The following is an 18,354-nucleotide window of genomic DNA, read 5'->3' on the forward strand; positions in this document are numbered from 1 at the left end:
TACAGTTAAGTTTCATTAATTCCTCTCTCCCTCTCACTTAGCTCTTCTATTTCTCTGATAAACCCTCCATTCCTATCATTACCCGCCGCTTGATGATCAACCTTGTCCTCAAGGTTGAAATCAAGAAATTGATCCTGGATTGTCACGATGTCCTCCCAGGTGGCTCCCTCTCATAACCCGCTTTTAGATCCAGTTTAGAGAAGTATCTCATGCCTCTTAATTCGTCCAGGAGTTCCTCTATAATTGGGATGGGGAATTTGTCTGGTATAGTGGCTCGGTTAAGGGCTCTGTAATTTATGCAAAACCGCCAACTAACATCCTTTTTCTTGACTAATATTACTGGATTGGAGTATGGGCTCGTGCTGAGTCTTATTATCCCACTTCCCAGCATCTCCTCAACTTGATTTTCAATCTCCCCCTTCATCATATGGGGATATCTATAGGATCGAACTTGATGGGGTCGATGCCCTCTTTCAAGGGTATCATGTGCACCATTTCACGATCCAGTGGTAAGCCCCTGGGCTCCTGAAAAACCCCTGCATACTGCTCCAACACTTGTTCCAATTCCTCCTTTTGTTCCCTCGTCAGCCCTTAACTGGTGTTATCCTCTCCCATTCACCTCTGTCTGTCCCAAACTCCAAACTAAGGTAATTGCCTCCACTTCCTTCATTTTGAGTAACGCCTCTAGTTCAACTACTTCCCCGACAAGTGTAGGATCTCCCTGGATGGTCACCCTTTTTCCTCCCTGTCTAAAAACCATTGTTAGCTTCCCCCAATTGATGGTAACCTCTTCCAGTTTGGCTAGCCAGTCCACCCTAGTATCAAATCAACCCCTCCTAATTCGGACATATAAAACTGTTCTTCTATCTCTGTCTCCCCCGTCTGCAACAATACTCCCTGCAACATCCTTGGGTTCTTTTCTATCTACAACCCCCTTCTGCCGTTGCGGGCGTCGCTCACTATACTATTCCCCGCTCTAGACGCCATTGTTCCCAGAGTTCCTTTTTTCTTGGTAGCATTTTCATTCTCCGTGATCCCTTGCCTCCCTTGACTGTAGCGGGAAGGATCCGATCTTGCAACGGTCCCCATGCTACCCTGATACAGCCCCTACGACTAACCATTCCTGGTTGTTGTTCCTCCATTAACTTTCGCCCCTCGGTGCACCTCTTCCACATCACGCGCAACTTCCATGGCAGTCAACAAATCTCTAGGGTTGTGCGGTCGAATTTGACTCCTCACGTCGCCTTGCAGGCCAACGAAGAAGTATCCCAAGAGTTGGTCTTCTGTCACACCTTCGTCTGTGCCAGCAGCATCTCAAACTCCTGGATGTATTCATCCACCTAGCCCTTCTGCCTGATCGTGACAAGTCTCTCAAACATGGTCCCTTGGTCTTGTCCCCGAAACCATCTCACCATGGCTTCTCGTAGTTCCTCTCAAGAAGGTTCTTGGCCTTGGCCCTCCAAAATTGGAACCAGTAACTAGAACTCCCCTCCATGCATATGTATACCAGTCGGAGTCTCTCTCATCCCGTAACGTTCTGTATTTCGAAAAACTTCTCTGGTCTAGAGACCTAGCCCAATGGGTTGAGCCCTTCGTAGGTGGGTAAGTCAACCCTCTTCACCCAACTGGGTAATGCCTCGCCCCGATCGTATTCTACTTCCTCATCAGAGCCCTCTCTCCTCCCCCTGCGGTTTTCGTTCACAAAATCCTGGCTCTCCTCAGAGTTGCGATCAAGATTCCTCGCTCGCCCGCCAAGAACCCTTGTGAGTTCTTTGATTTCTTGGCATAGCGTCGTCGTCTCTGCCTTCAAACCGTACAGTGTCGTCTCGATGGTTTCCATCTGACCTTCCAAGAGGTTCATCCTTCCCTCCATTCTTCCTTCTAATGCACTCAATTTACCCTCCATACCTTCTCGCTCACAAAGAAGATCCGGCAAGTCAGACCAAATGATAGGTTTCTGAATATGAAACCTATCTAAACACTACACACATGCACCCAAACAAGAACACAGATGATAAAAGAATGAATCTGTATTCATTTCTCTTGTCCCTATACAATCCCCAAAGCCTCCAAGGGAGCCCAATTCTCCCTCCACAGGATAATAGAGTCCTGTCTGTACAATCAGAAAACTAAAGCTACCTCTGTACACAAAACAAGAGCTTTTTATATGTGCTCTCTTTCGGCCCCCCTAACTGTTATTACAGTTAGGTTTCGTTAATTCCTCTCTTGCTCTCACTTAGCTCTTATCTTTGTCTTGTAAACCCTCCATGTCTTATCAAAAACTGCTTTAATATGAATGATGCATTGCATTACACTATAAATCTTTGCAAGTTGAAGTTGTTGGATGGTGTAGAGCTACACCACCTTCTATCTCTCTCCTATTGAAGTTACTTGAACAACATGGTTCCTGATTTACACCCTTTGATAAGTGGAGTTGTGATGGTAGTAATGGAGTCAGAAGACTGGTAAAATGAAGAAAAAAAAAATCTCTTCTGGCTTTGCATGTGAAATTCTCATGTGCATTTGAGTAATATTGATGCTAAGCTTATACATAACGTAGACATGTGGTTCTTGGGACTTCTGAAAATGGTGAAAAGTTGACAATTGTGGTGGTTGTATGCCACGAGTAACTTATATCTTTAATACACTTTTTCTTAGTCTCCCCTAATCCTTCTCGGATGTAATTTTTCTTGATTTAGCAGATTAATTACTATTTTCATTGTTTAGGAAGAAAGATTGAAAAGTTAGGTTATCCCAGTGGCTTCGTTCTCAGCAAAATTTGCTCTCAATGTTTAAATGTCAGCATTTATGATACCGTGTTGGCACATGATCAAGTGAAACATGTTATTTGATGGTGATTAGGCTATAACATAGCAACTAAATATCTGCTGGATGCCATTTGTTAGCTTCTAATTACTCCCTTGATTACTTCATTCATGATTATTATTATTGTTAAGAAGTGTGTTAGAATCATTACATATAGCTATCATCATTTAGGCTAGTCTGTAGAGTTATTAATGAGTTGTACCTAGTTCTGTACCTAGTAGTCTAGTGCAGACTCTTGGTATTACATGTACTCTTGTGTTTTCATTATAAATAGAAGATAATGAGAGGGATCTTCCATGCCCTCAAGATTATATTTTTTATCAGTTTTAATCTTAAGTTGGTATCAGAGCAGGTTTATCCTGCTCTGGTTTCCATCCTCGGTCGTCATTCAGCATTGTCACTGCTGTTCGCACCTATCCGGTGCCGTTCGCCGTCGTCCGCGACTGTCTCGCCATTAACTGCAGCTGTCAACTGCAGTTTGAAGTTCTTCAACTTGGTTGTCCGCCATCTCGCATCTGTCCGCTGCTGTCCAACTCTATTCGTCGCCGTTCGCCGCCGTCCGTCGCCGTTCGCCGTCGTTTGTCGTCGGCCGTCGTCACAGTTCCGTTCGCCGACCAGTGGATCTGGCTCGCCTCTTCACGCGACAGCCAACCCCACTAGTGGGTTCGCCTGAATCTCGTCGACGCTCCGCCACGCACAGCCTTTTTGTGCGCTGCGAACAGGCGCGTGCCGTCCACGCGCCGCCCTCTGCTCACCGGAACTTCACCGCGACACCTCCGTAGCCGTCGCTTGAGCCTCCTCTCTCCGTTCCGACCCTCAAAACCTGGTTTCCGTGAAGTCTCGAAGCTCCTCTTGAAGAAAAGCGAGGGTTGTTTGGTTGCTCACTGTCGCTTTTTCCTATTCCTCACTGTCGCGCTTTCCTTCCTTCTCCAGAATCTATTTTTCATCCAGAATGGCGTCTGGAAGTGTTCTTTCCCTATCTGGAAGTCCTTCGATTACTTCCGAAAAGCTAAACGGGAAAAATTATTTGTCTTGGTCTGCGGCTGTGGAAATGTGGTTCCTCGGTCAAGGTCATTATGATCACCTTGAGCAGGATGGAAGCCAAGTACCTTCAGAAAAAGCTGAACAATGGAAACAAGGAGATTTCCAGTTGTGTGCCCTATTGTGGCAGTATGCGGAACCACGACTTTTAATATCTCTTAGAGCCTTCAAAACATGTCACTCATTTTGGAAGAAAGTTCGAAGCATTTATGCTAATGATATTCAACGTCTCTATGATACAGCAAACAAGCTTGCAAGTCTCAAAATGACAGATCATGATATGGTCTCCTTCATGACTGAAGCCCAAGCAGTTGTGGAAGAGTTGAGAATGTTCTTGGACAGAAGACATCAAGAAGAAGCTTGATAAGTATTATATGGTGATGATCCTCCGTGCTTTGCATCCAGACTTGAATCACATCAGAGATCAACTTCTGACAAGCCATGAGGTCCCAATCTTGGAAGACTTGACCACACGTCTTCTTTGTGTTCCAGTGCCTCAATCTCAGGAAGCTCATGAAACACTGGAACCATCTGTCATGTTTGCCACATGAGGAAGAGGAGGACGTGGCACTAGAGGAGGAGGACGTGGAGGTCGGGGACGTCCACAGTGCACTTACTGTAAGAGCGTGGGTCACACCCAAGAAAATTGCTACTCCTTGCATGGCTTCCCTTAAAAAACAACCAATATCTCTAAGGCTGAAACTTCCTCTTCCAACTCCAAGTTCACTGAGGAAGAGTATCAAGAGTATCTGCGATTAAAGTCTAACAGCTTGGCGCAATCATCTCAGTCCCCAAGTATGTCCACAGCTTGCATTTCTCAATCCATGGAAGGTCCAAATTCATGAGTAATTGACTCAGGTGCTTCTGATCACATTTCTGGTAATACCTCATTGTTCTCAACCCTTTCCCTCCAAGAAAAACCCCATTTCATTACCCTGGCCAATGGCTTTAAAACTTGTTCAAAAGGAGTCGGTCAAGTCTCCTTGTCTCCCCCTCTCACTCTGAAATCTGTTCTTTTTGTCCCTCACTGTCCATTCAATTTAATTTCCTTAAGTTAGTTAACCAAAATGTTACATTTTTCAATAACCTTTGATTCAAAATCTTTTGTCATACAGGAGCGTGGCTCGGAGAGACAGATTGGAGAAGGATATGAAGTTGGAGGTTTATACCATTTTGGATCTCGTCCACGGGTATCTGTGTTGCTGCTCTTCCTCCTAAAGTGTTACATGATCGGTTTGGTCATCCTCACTTGTCAAAGTTAAAAGAGATGTGCCCTGAACTTAGTAGTCTTCAGACTTTAGAATGCGAGTCTTGTCAACTAGGAAAACATGTCAAATCTGTCTTTCCTAAAAAGTCCCACTCAATGTGTACTTCTAGTTTTTCTATTATTCATTCTGATGTCTGGGGACCTAGTCGTGTCTCTTTTTTTGGTTTTAGGTATTTTGTTATTTTTATTGATGAGTATTCTAGATGTACTTGGGTTTATCTAATGAAAGATCGCTCTGAATTGTTACCCATTTTTACCTCTTTTTTGAATGAAATCAAGAACCAATTTGGTCAAGTAATAAAAATCTTGAGAAGTGATAATGCTAAAGAGTATTTCTCATCCTCTTTTTCTACAATCGTTAGCTCCTATGGTATTTTGCATCAGTCCACTTGTCCTCATACATCCCAGCAAAATGGTATAGCCGAAAGAAAAAATAGACACTTGGTTGAAACGGCTCGTATCCTTTTGCTTGGTGCCCATATTCCTGTTCATCACTGGGGGGGATGCCATCTAACTGCATGTTTTCTTATCAATAGGATGCCCTCCTCCTCTCTCAATAATAAAGTCCCTTTTTCCATCCTCTTTCCCAATGATCCTCTCTTTCACACCTCTCCTCGAGTTTTTGGTTGTGTATGTTTTGTTCACGACATGTCTCCGGAACTAGACAAGCTCTTCGCTCATGCAATTAAATGTGTCTTTTTGGGCTATTCTCGGCTTCAAAAAGGGTACCGGTGTTATTCTCTTGAAACTCGGAAGTACTACATGTCGGCCGATGTCACATTCTTTGAACAAACACCTTTCTTCTCTCCATCTGTTCAAGATGTTCATATCCTCCAACAGGTCCTTCCTCTTCCAGTGGTTGAGTCCAATATCTCCAATGTCCCCGTCAATTCAAGTCATGCTCACGGTCCTCCCGAACCTCCCACTCCACATACTGATATCCTCCGACATAGTACCCCGATGAGTAATCCTCTTCCAGAAAATGGTGGATCTCCTCCTTCATATTCTTCTCCGTCACCATCTCCTGTCACGCCTCCTGGTGAAGCTGATTCTGGATGGCCCATTGCTCTCAGAAAAGGTACTTGTTCCACTCGAAACCCTCGTCCCATTTATAATTTTCTCAGTTATCACAGAGTGTCGCCCTCCTTTTATTCCCTTTTATCCTCAGTCTCTCCTGTGGTTATACCTAAAAATGTGAAAGAAGCACTTGATCATCCTGGATGGCGACAAGCCATGATTGAAGAAATGCAGGCTCTTGACCACAGTAATACTTGGGAGCTTGTGCCACTTCCCCAGGCAAAAAGGCTGTTGGTTGTCGATGGGTATATCCAATTAAAGTCGGCCCTAATGGTGACATTGATAGGCTCAAAGCCCGACTGGTTGCAAAAGGGTACACTCAGGTTTATGGTCTTGATTATTGTGACACCTTTTCTCCCGTGGCCAAGATGACTACCATTCGCTTGTTCTTCGCCATGGCCGCCATTTGTCATTGGCCACTTCATCAGTTGGATATCAAAAATGCTTTTCTCCATGGTGATCTTGAGGAAGAAGTTTATATGGAGCAACCTCCTGGGTTTGTTGCTCAGGGGGAGTCTTGTATGGTTTGTAAATTGAACCGATCTCTATATGGGCTCAAGCAATCTCCACGTGCTTTGTTTGGAAAGTTCAGTTCCATTGTTAAAAAATTTGGGTTAAAACGCAGTGAAGCAGATCATTCAGTCTTTTATTATCATTCGTCCCTTGGGAAATGTGTTTACTTGATAGTATATGTTGATGATATTGTTATTACAGGAAATGATACTGCTGGAATATCTCAATTGAAGGAGTACTTGTGTAGACATTTCCAAACCAAGGATCTTGGGAGCCTTAGATACTTCCTAGGCATTGAAGTAGCTCAGTCAAAAGACGGAGTTGTAATCTCCCAAAGGAAGTATGCTCTGGATATTTTACAAGAAACATGCATGATTGATTGTAGACCAGATGATAGTCCTATGGATCCAAATCAAAAATTAACAGCAGAAGAAGGTGAGTTATTCTCCGACCCAAAGAGATATAGGAGGCTAGTGGGAAAACTAATCTATCTCACTATTACAAGGCTGGATCTATCTTTTGCAGTTGGAGTGGTTAGTCAGTTCATACAAGCTCCGTGTGTTGGTCATTGGAATGCTATCATTCACATTCTAAGGTATGTGAAAAAGGCTCCCGGGCAAGGGCTGTTATATGAAGATAAAGGAAACCTTCAGGTATCAGGATATTGTGATGCGGATTGGGCAGGTTCTCCTATTGATAGACGATCTACTACAGGATATTGTGTTTTCCTTGGAGGAAACGTTATCTCATGGAAAAGTAAGAAACAAAATGTAGTGGCTCGATCAACAGCTGAAGCTGAATATAGGGCAATGGCTTCATTAACATGTGAACTTATATGGGTGAAGCAGTTCCTTCAAGAGCTTAGCTTCTGTGACATCCAGAGTATGAAGATGTATTGTGATAACCAAACTGCTCTTCACATTGCATCAAATCCAGTGTTTCACGAGAGAACCAAACATATAGAAATTGATTGTCATTTTGTTCGGGAAAAATTATTGTCAAAAGAAATATGTACTGAGTTTGTTGGATCAAATGACCAACTCGCAGGTGTATTGACTAAGTCATTGAGGGGACCTCAGATTGAGTTTATTTGTTTCAAGCTTGGAACATACAATCTGTATGCTCCAGCTTGAGGGGGAGTGTTAGAATCATTACATATAGCTATCATCATTTAGGCTAGTATGTAGAGTTATTAATGAGTTGTACCTAGTTTTGTACCTAGTAGTTTAGTGCAGACTCTTGGTATTACATGTACTCTTGTGTTTTCATTATAAATAGAAGATAATGAGAGGGATCTTCAATGCCCTCAAGATTATATTTTTTATCAGTTTTAATCTCAAGTGAATTTTAAGTCTAATTGAACTCCATAAAACCGGTTTATAAGGTAAGGTTTACACCCGTATATATATACTTTAGTCGATGTGAGATTTTCAATGATTATAATCATGTTATAAAACTTGTAAGCAGCCCACTGGATGCCTAGAAAATTTCTCTCAATTTTCTTTCAACAGGCACAATCTTGTTAACTTGATAATTCTTCTGAAAATTGATCGAGCTGAGACATTAATCAGCTTAGGCTTTTAGGAGAGTTGGTTGGTCCTTGACATGGCATCAAAGTGTATATAACCAGGTGGTCAACAGCAAGAGTTCAAATAATGTTGTCCCCATTCTTGAAAGTAAAAGCTGAACTTACCACATACTTCAAGCTCAAAGAGCTCCTAGGCGAGGAATGACTTAGATATAAGAACCATTCTTGAGCCTCCACCAGCATTTAGGATCTTATGATTTCAGGAGGATTGGGCGATGACAAAATCAATCAAAGTGCTGATGTTAAATACTGGTTGTCTGGATATTTGCATGATGTTAAAGAAGTAACACAAAATATCATTTTATTTTCATTCCTTAGGTCTATGTTACTTGTTGAAGAGTCACATATACCTTGTTAACCTTCTTTTGGTACATGCATTCAAATGTTAAGAATGAGATGTTCACTGTACAGTGTGACGTGATGCATGATTACATTGTTAGTTGCACTAGACATAGCATTTTAATTTCTTCTGTGGGGGGTTGTGTTGGTTAACATTTCTTTCATGCCATACTTAATTTCAAATCTAACTTTATGTCCAGGGTTCATCGGTTGGACTGGTCAATGCAACACAACCAGCTTGCAGCAACGCAGCATCTGCAGATTCCATTTTGAGTACTAAAACCGAACCGATTCTTTGTTTCACGGGGAGGCAAGCACAATCAAACCTTTCTTTTTCTGGCATTACCGGAGAAAGTAGTGCTGCAGACTATCAAGACTGTGGGGCTTCTTCCATGCTTCTCATGGGAGAACCTCCTTGGTTTGCTCCTTGTCCTGAGAATTCCCTACAATCTGCCAACCGCAGCAATGCTGTCTTGCGTTACAAGGAAAAGAAGAAGGCACGAAAGTAAGTGTGACTGCCTCAATTTGCTTTGCTTTTCATTGAAGAGAATCAATGTTGGTTAAAGACTTTGGCAGCTGAAGGATTTGTTTGAATGAATTAATCCATACACTAGTTTTAGCATATGAAGTCATAGAGAAACTCCTCCAAACATGATTGAACATCTTTTTTTGTCATCTCATTAGGTTTGAAAAACAAGTGAGGTATGCCTCTCGCAAGGCAAGGGCCGACGTGAGAAGGCGTGTGAAGGGCCGGTTTGTGAAAGCCGGCGACGTGTACGACTATGATCCTTTGAGCACAACCAGAAGCTGCTGAGAGTACAACTTTTAACCATGTTTTATAAAAGGGATCAGTCATATAGTTTGCAAAAAGAAAAACAGCTTCCTGAAAAAAATGGATGAAATTTGATGCATTCTTTGTCCCTGCAATGACAAGCTGTCTGATTTTATCACAGGAGGGGGGTCTTGATGTTCTTCAATGAGGAAAAAGGCTTTGTGTTCTCCAACTGTGTAAGCTCTCTTTCCTTCACTGTGAAGGATGTTATCACAAAGTGCTTGAGCTTGGCAATTTCTGCTGCATAATTCTTTTCCAAGAATTCAAAAGCCTTCTAATCTAAGTTCTTTGGCACTAACCATACTTGAATGTTTGTGATGTCATGATGTAAACTTCCCTCTGCTATAGTCACATATACAAGTGCCTGAGATGGCATCTTAAGTGCCTCAATTCAACAGTTCCATATAAACAAATTAGCAAGATTGTAAATTGTAATATTTGGCATCTTGGCTTTGACATGTATAGCACACATTTTAGATGTATAATTTTGTCAACTCTTTTCATGTAATTAGACAAAATTTGTATATTCAATGTCCCATGTATAGATTAGGATACTATGCATTTTGATGGCAGCTTATATGCTATTCAACATGTACCAATACATCATTTCTTTCTGACTTGCTATCCTAATTTACGCACTATTTTGGACAAGTTTCTTCATTGTATGCACAATTAATTTTGGAAAGCTTCGTTTATATAATTTTTCAAAATATGCTTTTAATTTATGTATAAATTAATTTTAAATTCAAATGTTTCTTTTTCTCATTTATCTGCTCAAGGATTGTTTATGCTGAAGTTTATTCAAACAAAATCTAAACAATAAATAAATTTATTGAGTGGGAAATTGAGTTATTGTGTGATGTAGTTTGATGTTGTTTTGTCTTCAATATCATTCCAAAGAATTGCAAAAATTTAACAAAATTAAGAGTTGTTTTCGTTATTTTTTTTTCTAATATTCTCTAAAACGGAAGCGAAAGCAAGATTTTATGTACAATAAATCTAGCCATATGAAGCGTATTTTGTTATCACACCTTTCAAATCGAGATTTTTTTTTTTTTAATTTCTTGAAAAAGTAAACAAAGTTTTCCTATAATATAATTTCTTAAGAAATTAAAATAATTTTGTTAATATAAAATAAAAACATTAAAATTTAATGAATACATTTTTTCCCACTACTAAATAAGAGGAATTTCTACACTCTTGTTTATATATTTCCACCACTTTCTGTCTATTCTTTCAGCTTGATTTTGCTCTATTTCACTTTTTAATTCGTTATTGTTTTACTGGATTAATCTGATTAAAATTAATAAAGCAATTTGTACGTTGCCTAATAGTATTGTTGACACTTTGCAACAATAAGTAGCACAACTTTTCTGGCAAGAGTTTAATTCTTTTAATGGAATGGGTATTAATTTATATTTGTCCAAACTTCTTTATTGACATTTCTACTAAAAGATGAAATGATATTTAGGATAAGTTAAACCAATTTGCACAATTTTTTCTGTGAAAACTTAAAAGAAAAAGATTAAATTATTTATAGTTGGATATAAAGTAATTTTAATTTATGCATAAGTTTATTTATTTATTGATTGATAATCTCTCGGCCCAACCAGAATGAGATTGAATGGAACCATAAAAGCTAAAAAGGTATTTTCTTATTGCACCCATAATTTTACTCAGTACCTTTATAAAATTGAAAATTTCAAACTTGTCCTTCGGAATTATATTTATATATATAGAGTATACAAAACAAAGGGACACAAAAAGATGTGTGGTAACCATAAAATTTAGCAAAATAAATAAGAAAAAATAGTTGGAAAAGAAAATAAAATATGTAATGTGATTTTTAAAAATGAGCGTGTGCCTCCCTTTTTAACGAGTGGCCTCTTTAAAAAGTGGTATGACCTCTATTCACATGTTAATTTCATCTCTTAATTGATTTTAATACCTGGATCCACATTTAGTGGATTTATATGTATATATACATAGATACAATGTTTCTCTTCACATATATTACTTTTAATTAGATATGTTGGAAAGATAGGTATAAACCTTTCCTCCTTCATTGATAACGTTTTATTAGTGATGACCTCAATTTTGTGACAGTGGATATAATGTTTTTGAAAAAGGCCAATGTAGGGTTTTAGACAATAGGAATTCATTAGTATTTATAGGTAATAGGTAGGGTAACTTGTACAAAATAAACCTAGATGAAATGCAGTATAAAATTTTTTCATGTCTTGTATCTATAAAAGATGAGGCAGTAATGTGACATAATAAATGTGGAGATGCAAGCATGAGATTAATCACGAAGTTGCAACGTCATGATCTCGTAAGAGGACTGCCAGAAGTATCATTCAATGATACAATCTTCTGTAGTGTATGCATGAAGGGCAAACAGGTCAAGGAGTCTTCCAAAAGTAAAGACATTGTTTCAACTAAATGACCTCTTATGCTACTTCATATAGATTTATTTGGTCCTACAAGAAGAGTGTTTATGAGGGTAAACGCTATAGATTAGTAGTAGTAGGTGATTTTTCTAGGTGGACCTGGGTCCTATTTCTAACTCATAAGGATGAGGTTTTTAATACTTTCTGCAAACTATGTAAAAGGATAGAAACTAAAAAGAATTTTAAAATTATATCTATCCGAAGTGACCATGGAAGAGATTTTGAAACCGATGTTTTCGAAAACTTTTGTGAAAGCTCTGGCATTAAACATAATTTTTCAACCCCAAGGACTCCAAGATGGCCAAAACGATGTTAAACTCTTTTAACTTTCCTAATCACTTATGGGCAAAAGCAGGTAACACTACGTGCTATATTTAAAACAGAGTTTACATTAGGTCAATTCTAAGCAAAACACTTTATTAATTATGGAAGGACAAAAGGCCAATATTTCGTACTTTCATCCTTTTAGTTGTCAATACTTTATATTAAATACTAAAGATAATATGCGGAAATTAGTTACTCAAAAACATCGAGGGCATTTAAGGTTTATAACTCTAGAACCTTGAAAAGTGAGGAAGCCATCCATGTTAAATTTAACCATGAGCTTGACCTAAACAAGTCAGAGTTAAACGAATCTTTCTCCAAATTGCAGATAAATGATAATTTGTACAAGGAAGCAAATGAATTGGAAGCATCCAAAGATCAAGAAAAAAGTTAACAGAAAGAGCCACTCAACGATACTTCTAAAGAAAGAAGAGAACCAAACAACCTACCACAACTCTCAGAAAAGATAATAGGAAATCTGGAAAAGCATGTGAGAATAAGAGCATATCATAAGCATCCTACCACAACTCTCATCTCTCAAATTGATCCACTAAACGTCAAACAAGCTCTAGTAGATAACTCTTGGGTTGAAGCCATGAAAGAAAAGCTGGATCAATTCAGGAAAAATTAAGGAAGAAGTGTATGTGGAAAACCTCCAGGCTTTGAATGCCAAAAGAATCCCACATATGTCTTCAGACTTAACAAGGCACTGTATGGAATAAAGCAAGCTCCTAGAGCTTGGTACGAAAGGTTAAGTCTCTTCCTTATAAAGAATGGTCTCACGACAGATCAAGTAGACACCACGTTATTCAGGAAAAATGTCAATCAAGACTTCATTATCATTCAAATATATGTTGATGACATAATCTTTGGTGCTACTAATGAAAAGTTAGGCCAAAACTTCTCAATCATGATGCAAAAAGAATTTGAGATGAGCATGATGGGTGAGCTAAAGTTATTTCTCAGTTATAGTGGTTGAAATTACCGTTATCTGTGACTTAATTTTGATACTAAATGCAACCTTCTTGACTTAGAAACTTGTTTGAAATCATGATTCTGCTTAAGTTATGTGAATAAGAGAGTTGAAAGTGAACTTAATGATTTTATGGCTAGATTCCCTTATTTTAGCAGGAATTGAGATGATTTGGAAGAAGAGTTGAATTACCAAGGAGTTGGTACTCAAGAAGGACTGGAAAAGCATTAGAAAGGAGGATCGCAGGACGCTTGAGCGCCCTTTCAGGGGCCCTCAGCGCCAGAACTCACTATCTCATGCCTGACTAACCTTTTTCGAGGCCTTCAGCGTAGAGAGCTTTGGGCTCGCGCCTGGGCGCCCTTTTTAGGGCGTTGAGTGCCACTTCCTCGAGTTGCACCATGCCTGCTTGCCCTTCTAAATGTAGCTGAGGGCCATATGTTTCTAGATGACGCCCGAGCACCCTAAGTGGGGCGCTGAGCGCTGGAGACACGAGTTATTTCGATCTATTTAAGGACTTGGACGTCCTAGGCATTGTATCTTTTTATGATAGAAGAGGCGTAGAAACACATTTTTTCACTCTCTGGAAGCGGATTTGGATGTGGGAGCTTCCATCCTCAACTTTTAGGGTTTTTATGTCTTATTCTTTTCCATTGTTCATCTAGTTCCTCCATGTTAATGGGGAACTAAATTCCATTTGTTGTTGGGGAAAGATGTAATCCTTTGAAACTCTTATGTATTTGAATTGATTTACATTTACAAATGCTTTTTTCATTAATTGTTAGGGTTTTTCCTTTATACTCTATGCATTGCTTTGTTTAACTCATTCATAGCATGATTATTGATTTCGTTGTTATGGACACATACGGGGAAATCTAGATGTGAAAAATCTCTCCCAATGGAACTATTGCCTATGCATAGGGATAGAACGCTTGGTTTTCTTAAACTTCTGTGCGTATGTAATTCAGAATTAATTGCTACGGAGACAAGAAATTGTAAACTAGTAATTAAGGATAGACTTTCTTCATTGAGACATCAAATTTTAAGTAAATCAGAAAGTGGCATTAACATTAATGAAGAAGAAGAATTCTTATATGCGTGAGAGTGGATAGGAGAAATCGGAACCTCAACAACATATTCATTCCATAATTTACAAATCATTCACCTTTACGTTATCTTGTCAATTGATCAAAATTGCAATCATGTTTACCTTTATTAGCATTTTAAACCAAATGAGTTTGTTCTCAAGTCTTATTTAATCAAGAAAACACATAATTGTTTAGGTCGTGAGTCTCTTGGGAAACGATACTTGATCTTATCATGTTTATTGCTTGATACGATTCGGTACACTTGCCGATTCATTAACACTCAGACTGCAAATCAAGCAAGAAAAGGACGCGATCTACATCCACCAAACGAAGTACATCAAAAAGTTGCTTAAAAAGTTTAAAATGGATGACGCAAAGGAGATGAAAACTGCAATGCATCCAACAACTAGCTTGGGGCTAGATGAAAGCTCAACAAAGGTGGACAACACCCTATATTGATAAATGATAGGTTCAATTTTGTATCTCACTGCATCTAGACTTGGCACAATTTTAGTGGCTGCTTGTGTGCAAGGTTTCAGTCAGATCTAAGAGAAATCCATCTAAGCGATGTTAAACGAATATATTGATATCTCAAAGCAATAACCAATCTTGGTCTATGATATAAGGGAAGCGAAAGCTTCAATTTGGAAGGCTATTCGATGTTGATTATGTTAGAGATAAAGTTGAGTGTAAGAGTACAAGTGAAGGTTGCCACTTCATTAGAAGAAACCTCATAATGTTTTCAAACCTCATTTCCTTCATCCATAGGGTTGGTACACCCTCAACGAGGGTTGGACACCTCCTTTCCTTCACCTAGTGGATTGGTACACCTTCTACGATGTTTGCACACCTCATTTCCTTCCATAGGGTTAATAGACCCTCCAAGAGGTATGTACACCTCATTCCTTCATCCATAAGATTAGTACACCCTTCACGAGGTTTGTACACATTCATTCGTTCACCTATAAGGTTGAAACACCCTTTTATGAGGTTGATCGACCTCATTGATTTTTTCATTAAGTCCATCTCCTCGAGAATGGTCAAGCCTGTTTCTCTTTTCTAGATCATGACACTCCTCTTAGCTTTGAGATAACGGTTCAAAAACCATTATTTTTATACTTAAATATGACACTAAAAACACCTTTTATGACTTAGAAACTAGCTTGAAATCAAGCATTTTGCTCAAGTTAAAGAATAAGAGAGTTAAAGGTGGTTTTTGTGGTATTATGCTTATTTTTCCTTGTTTTGGCAGGATTTAACATGAATTGAATGAAGGAAGTTGAAGTAGGGAGGAGTTGGACTCAAGAAATAATGGAAAATTGCACATAGAAAGAATCACAACCCATGTTGAGCGCTACTCCACCGTTGAGCGCTACTCCACCGTTGAGCGCTAGCCTCACTATATGGATCTCTGTCAAACGTTCAAGCGCCAACGCTGAAGGGAGAAATTGAGTATCTCACCTACCGTTGAGCACTACTCCTCGGTTGAGCAATGACCTCTTTAGTGAATTCACTACCAAACGCTTGGACGTCAACGCTGAGCGTCCATCTTGAGTGTTGCACCTATCATTGAGTGGTGAGTGATAAGGGTCTAAAAACCGTTATTTTTATACATTAATTTGATATCAAAGTGCAACCTTTATGACTTAGAATTAGCTTGAAATCATGCATTTCGATTAAGTTAGTGAACAAGAGAGTCAAAAGTGGTTTTAGAGATATTATGCTTGGTTTTACATTGTTTTGACAGGATTTTACTAAAGTTGAACGATGAAGATGAAGAAGGAAGGACTTGGAACAGAAAAAGGGCAAGAAAAGATGAAAAAGAGGTGTCGTGATCACCGCCCAACGCTAACCTAGCGCTGGGCGTCCAAGAAGCAGACCGCTGAGCGTTAGGAACCGCTGAGCGTCTAGCGTCGCCACTGCTGAGCGTTAGCTACCGTTGAGCGCCTAAATGAATGGGCCTGGGCCGAAATTCTGTTACTTTTTTGGCCTATAAATAGACCCAATGCGATTTCAAAAGTAATCTTTTGGCAATTAGAGACGTCCAAAGCTCTTCTTCACTCCTTGGAGACGGTTTTTGGATGCGGGAGCTCCAAAATCACCAAATCTAGGGTTTATCTTTTCATCTTTTTCATTCAATTCATCTAGTTTCATCATGTCTATGGTGAACTAAACCCATTGTTGTTGGGGAACAATGTAATCTTTTGAAACTCTCTTATATCGAAATTCTTGTTTTATTTATATGCTTGCATATGCTTTTATTATCAATAGTTTGAGTTTTCTTATCTGATTATCATGCTTGCATCGTTTAACTCATTCGGTGTATTGATCCTTGATTTTGTCGATATGGGAACGTACGGGGAAGTCTCGAACTGATAGGAATTCTCTTGGTTAAGCAATACTACCTAAGAATTGGAGTAGGATGGCCAATTGCTTTAAACTTCTGTTTTTAATGCGTTATTGGTTACTTAGGGAGACTAGGAATGGTGAACTAGTAATTGATAATAGGCTCTCTTCGCCGAGGAATCGGGTTTTGAGTAGATTAGATAACTACATGACATTGATAATAAAGTGAATTTAACAAGAATAGTAGATATAGGAGAGTGGATAAAGATGAAATTGTAAACCCCAACAACACCATTAATTCATAGTCTTCTTTGCCAACTGATTCAAACTTTGCATCTGCATATTTAAATTCTGTTTTTGCATCAACACTATCAATGTATTTTTCTTTTAAGTCTTATATAAGAAAATCACACGAACATTTAGGCCAGTGAGTCCTTTGGTCTTACCGTTTATATTACTTGATAACGATCTGGTACACTTGACAGGGGCTTAACAAGTTTTTGGCGCCGTTACCGAGGACTCGTGGTTTAACTTTATTAGTAATGTGAATTTGATTGAATTTGACTTTGTATATATTTTGTTTTAGTTTTTATTTTTATTTTTCTTTTTCTATAAAAGTGCTTCTAGGGTTTTTGTTTCTTGTGCATGCAGGATACAATTCAAACTAGGAGCAAGAAAAATCAACAACCTCTACTCGAAGGATTAAGTGATAGAAGGGGGAGGAAAGTAAGAAAGCCATCACATGAATTATTCCCCTCTCCTAAAAGACTTTTACAATCTTCACCAGAGACTCTTACACAAGACTCAGAGCAGATGACAGCAGAACAACCTCCTCCCAGACGCACACTTGCTGACGCATCGAATGTTGTGGGCCCGTTTCACTTCAACAGCATAGCCAGGCCTAGGGACAACACAAGCAATATGGTGATGAACCCTGCATTGATTCATCTGGTACAAAGCAACCAATTTCACGGCTTGTTGAATGAAAATCCTTATGATCATTTGACAACATTTAGTGAAATTTGCAACACTGTGAAGATGACTGAAGTATATGATGATCGGGTAAAACTTAGCTTGTTTCCTTTCTCAATTGGAGACAATGCTAAGACATGGCTAAACTCCTTTCCAGAAGAAATTTTCACTACTTAGGAGACCGTGGCATCTAAATTTGTTAGCAAATATTTTCCTCAATCAAAAGTCACCCATGGAAGGCTGAAGATCTCTTCATTCAGGCAGGGCATGGAGGAGACTCTTGGACAAGCGTGAGATAGGTTTAAAGGCCTATTGAGGAAGACGCCTGTTCATGGATTTGACAAGACAACTATAGTTCTTGCATACCTTGGATGCCTAAACACACAGTCAAAGATGATGCTAGATGCCTCAGCTGGAGGTGACATAAAGAAGAAGACTGAAGATGAGGCCTATTACCTGATTGAGAGTATGGCAGCAAATGAACAGGAAACCCATAGTGAAAGGGGCGCACCAATGCAATAGAGGGGAGTTCTACATCTTCCTGCTAATGAAGCTATATTAGCTCAGAATCATCTCCTTACTCAAAAATTGGATAATTTGACAAAGGTTTTGTCACAACTTCCAAAGGAGATCCGAAATGTCTCCCAAGCACAACAACTTTGTGATTTCTGTGGAGGTGACCATATTAATGGTCAATGTGCTGTGCCGGAAGAGATGCAAC

General features: G+C 39.2%; 1 protein-coding gene across 8 annotated transcripts in view; it reads left to right on the forward strand.

Annotated features, from left to right (window-relative positions):
* LOC106779989 (zinc finger protein CONSTANS-LIKE 9) overlaps nucleotides 1-10,161 on the forward strand; it is a 14,011-nt gene extending 3,850 nt beyond the window's left edge. For 7 of the 8 annotated variants that reach the window (XM_014668215.2, XM_022776774.1, XM_014668216.2 and 4 more), the window contains exons 4-5: nucleotides 8,852-9,156; nucleotides 9,336-10,159. In XM_014668215.2, coding sequence (XP_014523701.1) covers nucleotides 8,852-9,156; nucleotides 9,336-9,465 — 435 coding nt within the window. In that variant the 3' untranslated portion in view covers nucleotides 9,466-10,159. Of the gene's footprint in view, nucleotides 1-8,851; nucleotides 9,157-9,335 lie in introns of all 8 variants that reach the window. The other variant, XM_022776776.1, reaches the window with a different exon arrangement.
* Nucleotides 10,162-18,354: the final 8,193 nt, after the last annotated feature.

The sequence above is a fragment of the Vigna radiata genome, unplaced genomic scaffold (genome assembly GCF_000741045.1).
Source record: "Vigna radiata var. radiata cultivar VC1973A unplaced genomic scaffold, Vradiata_ver6 scaffold_70, whole genome shotgun sequence".
In the NCBI taxonomy this organism is placed as follows: domain Eukaryota; kingdom Viridiplantae; phylum Streptophyta; class Magnoliopsida; order Fabales; family Fabaceae; genus Vigna; species Vigna radiata.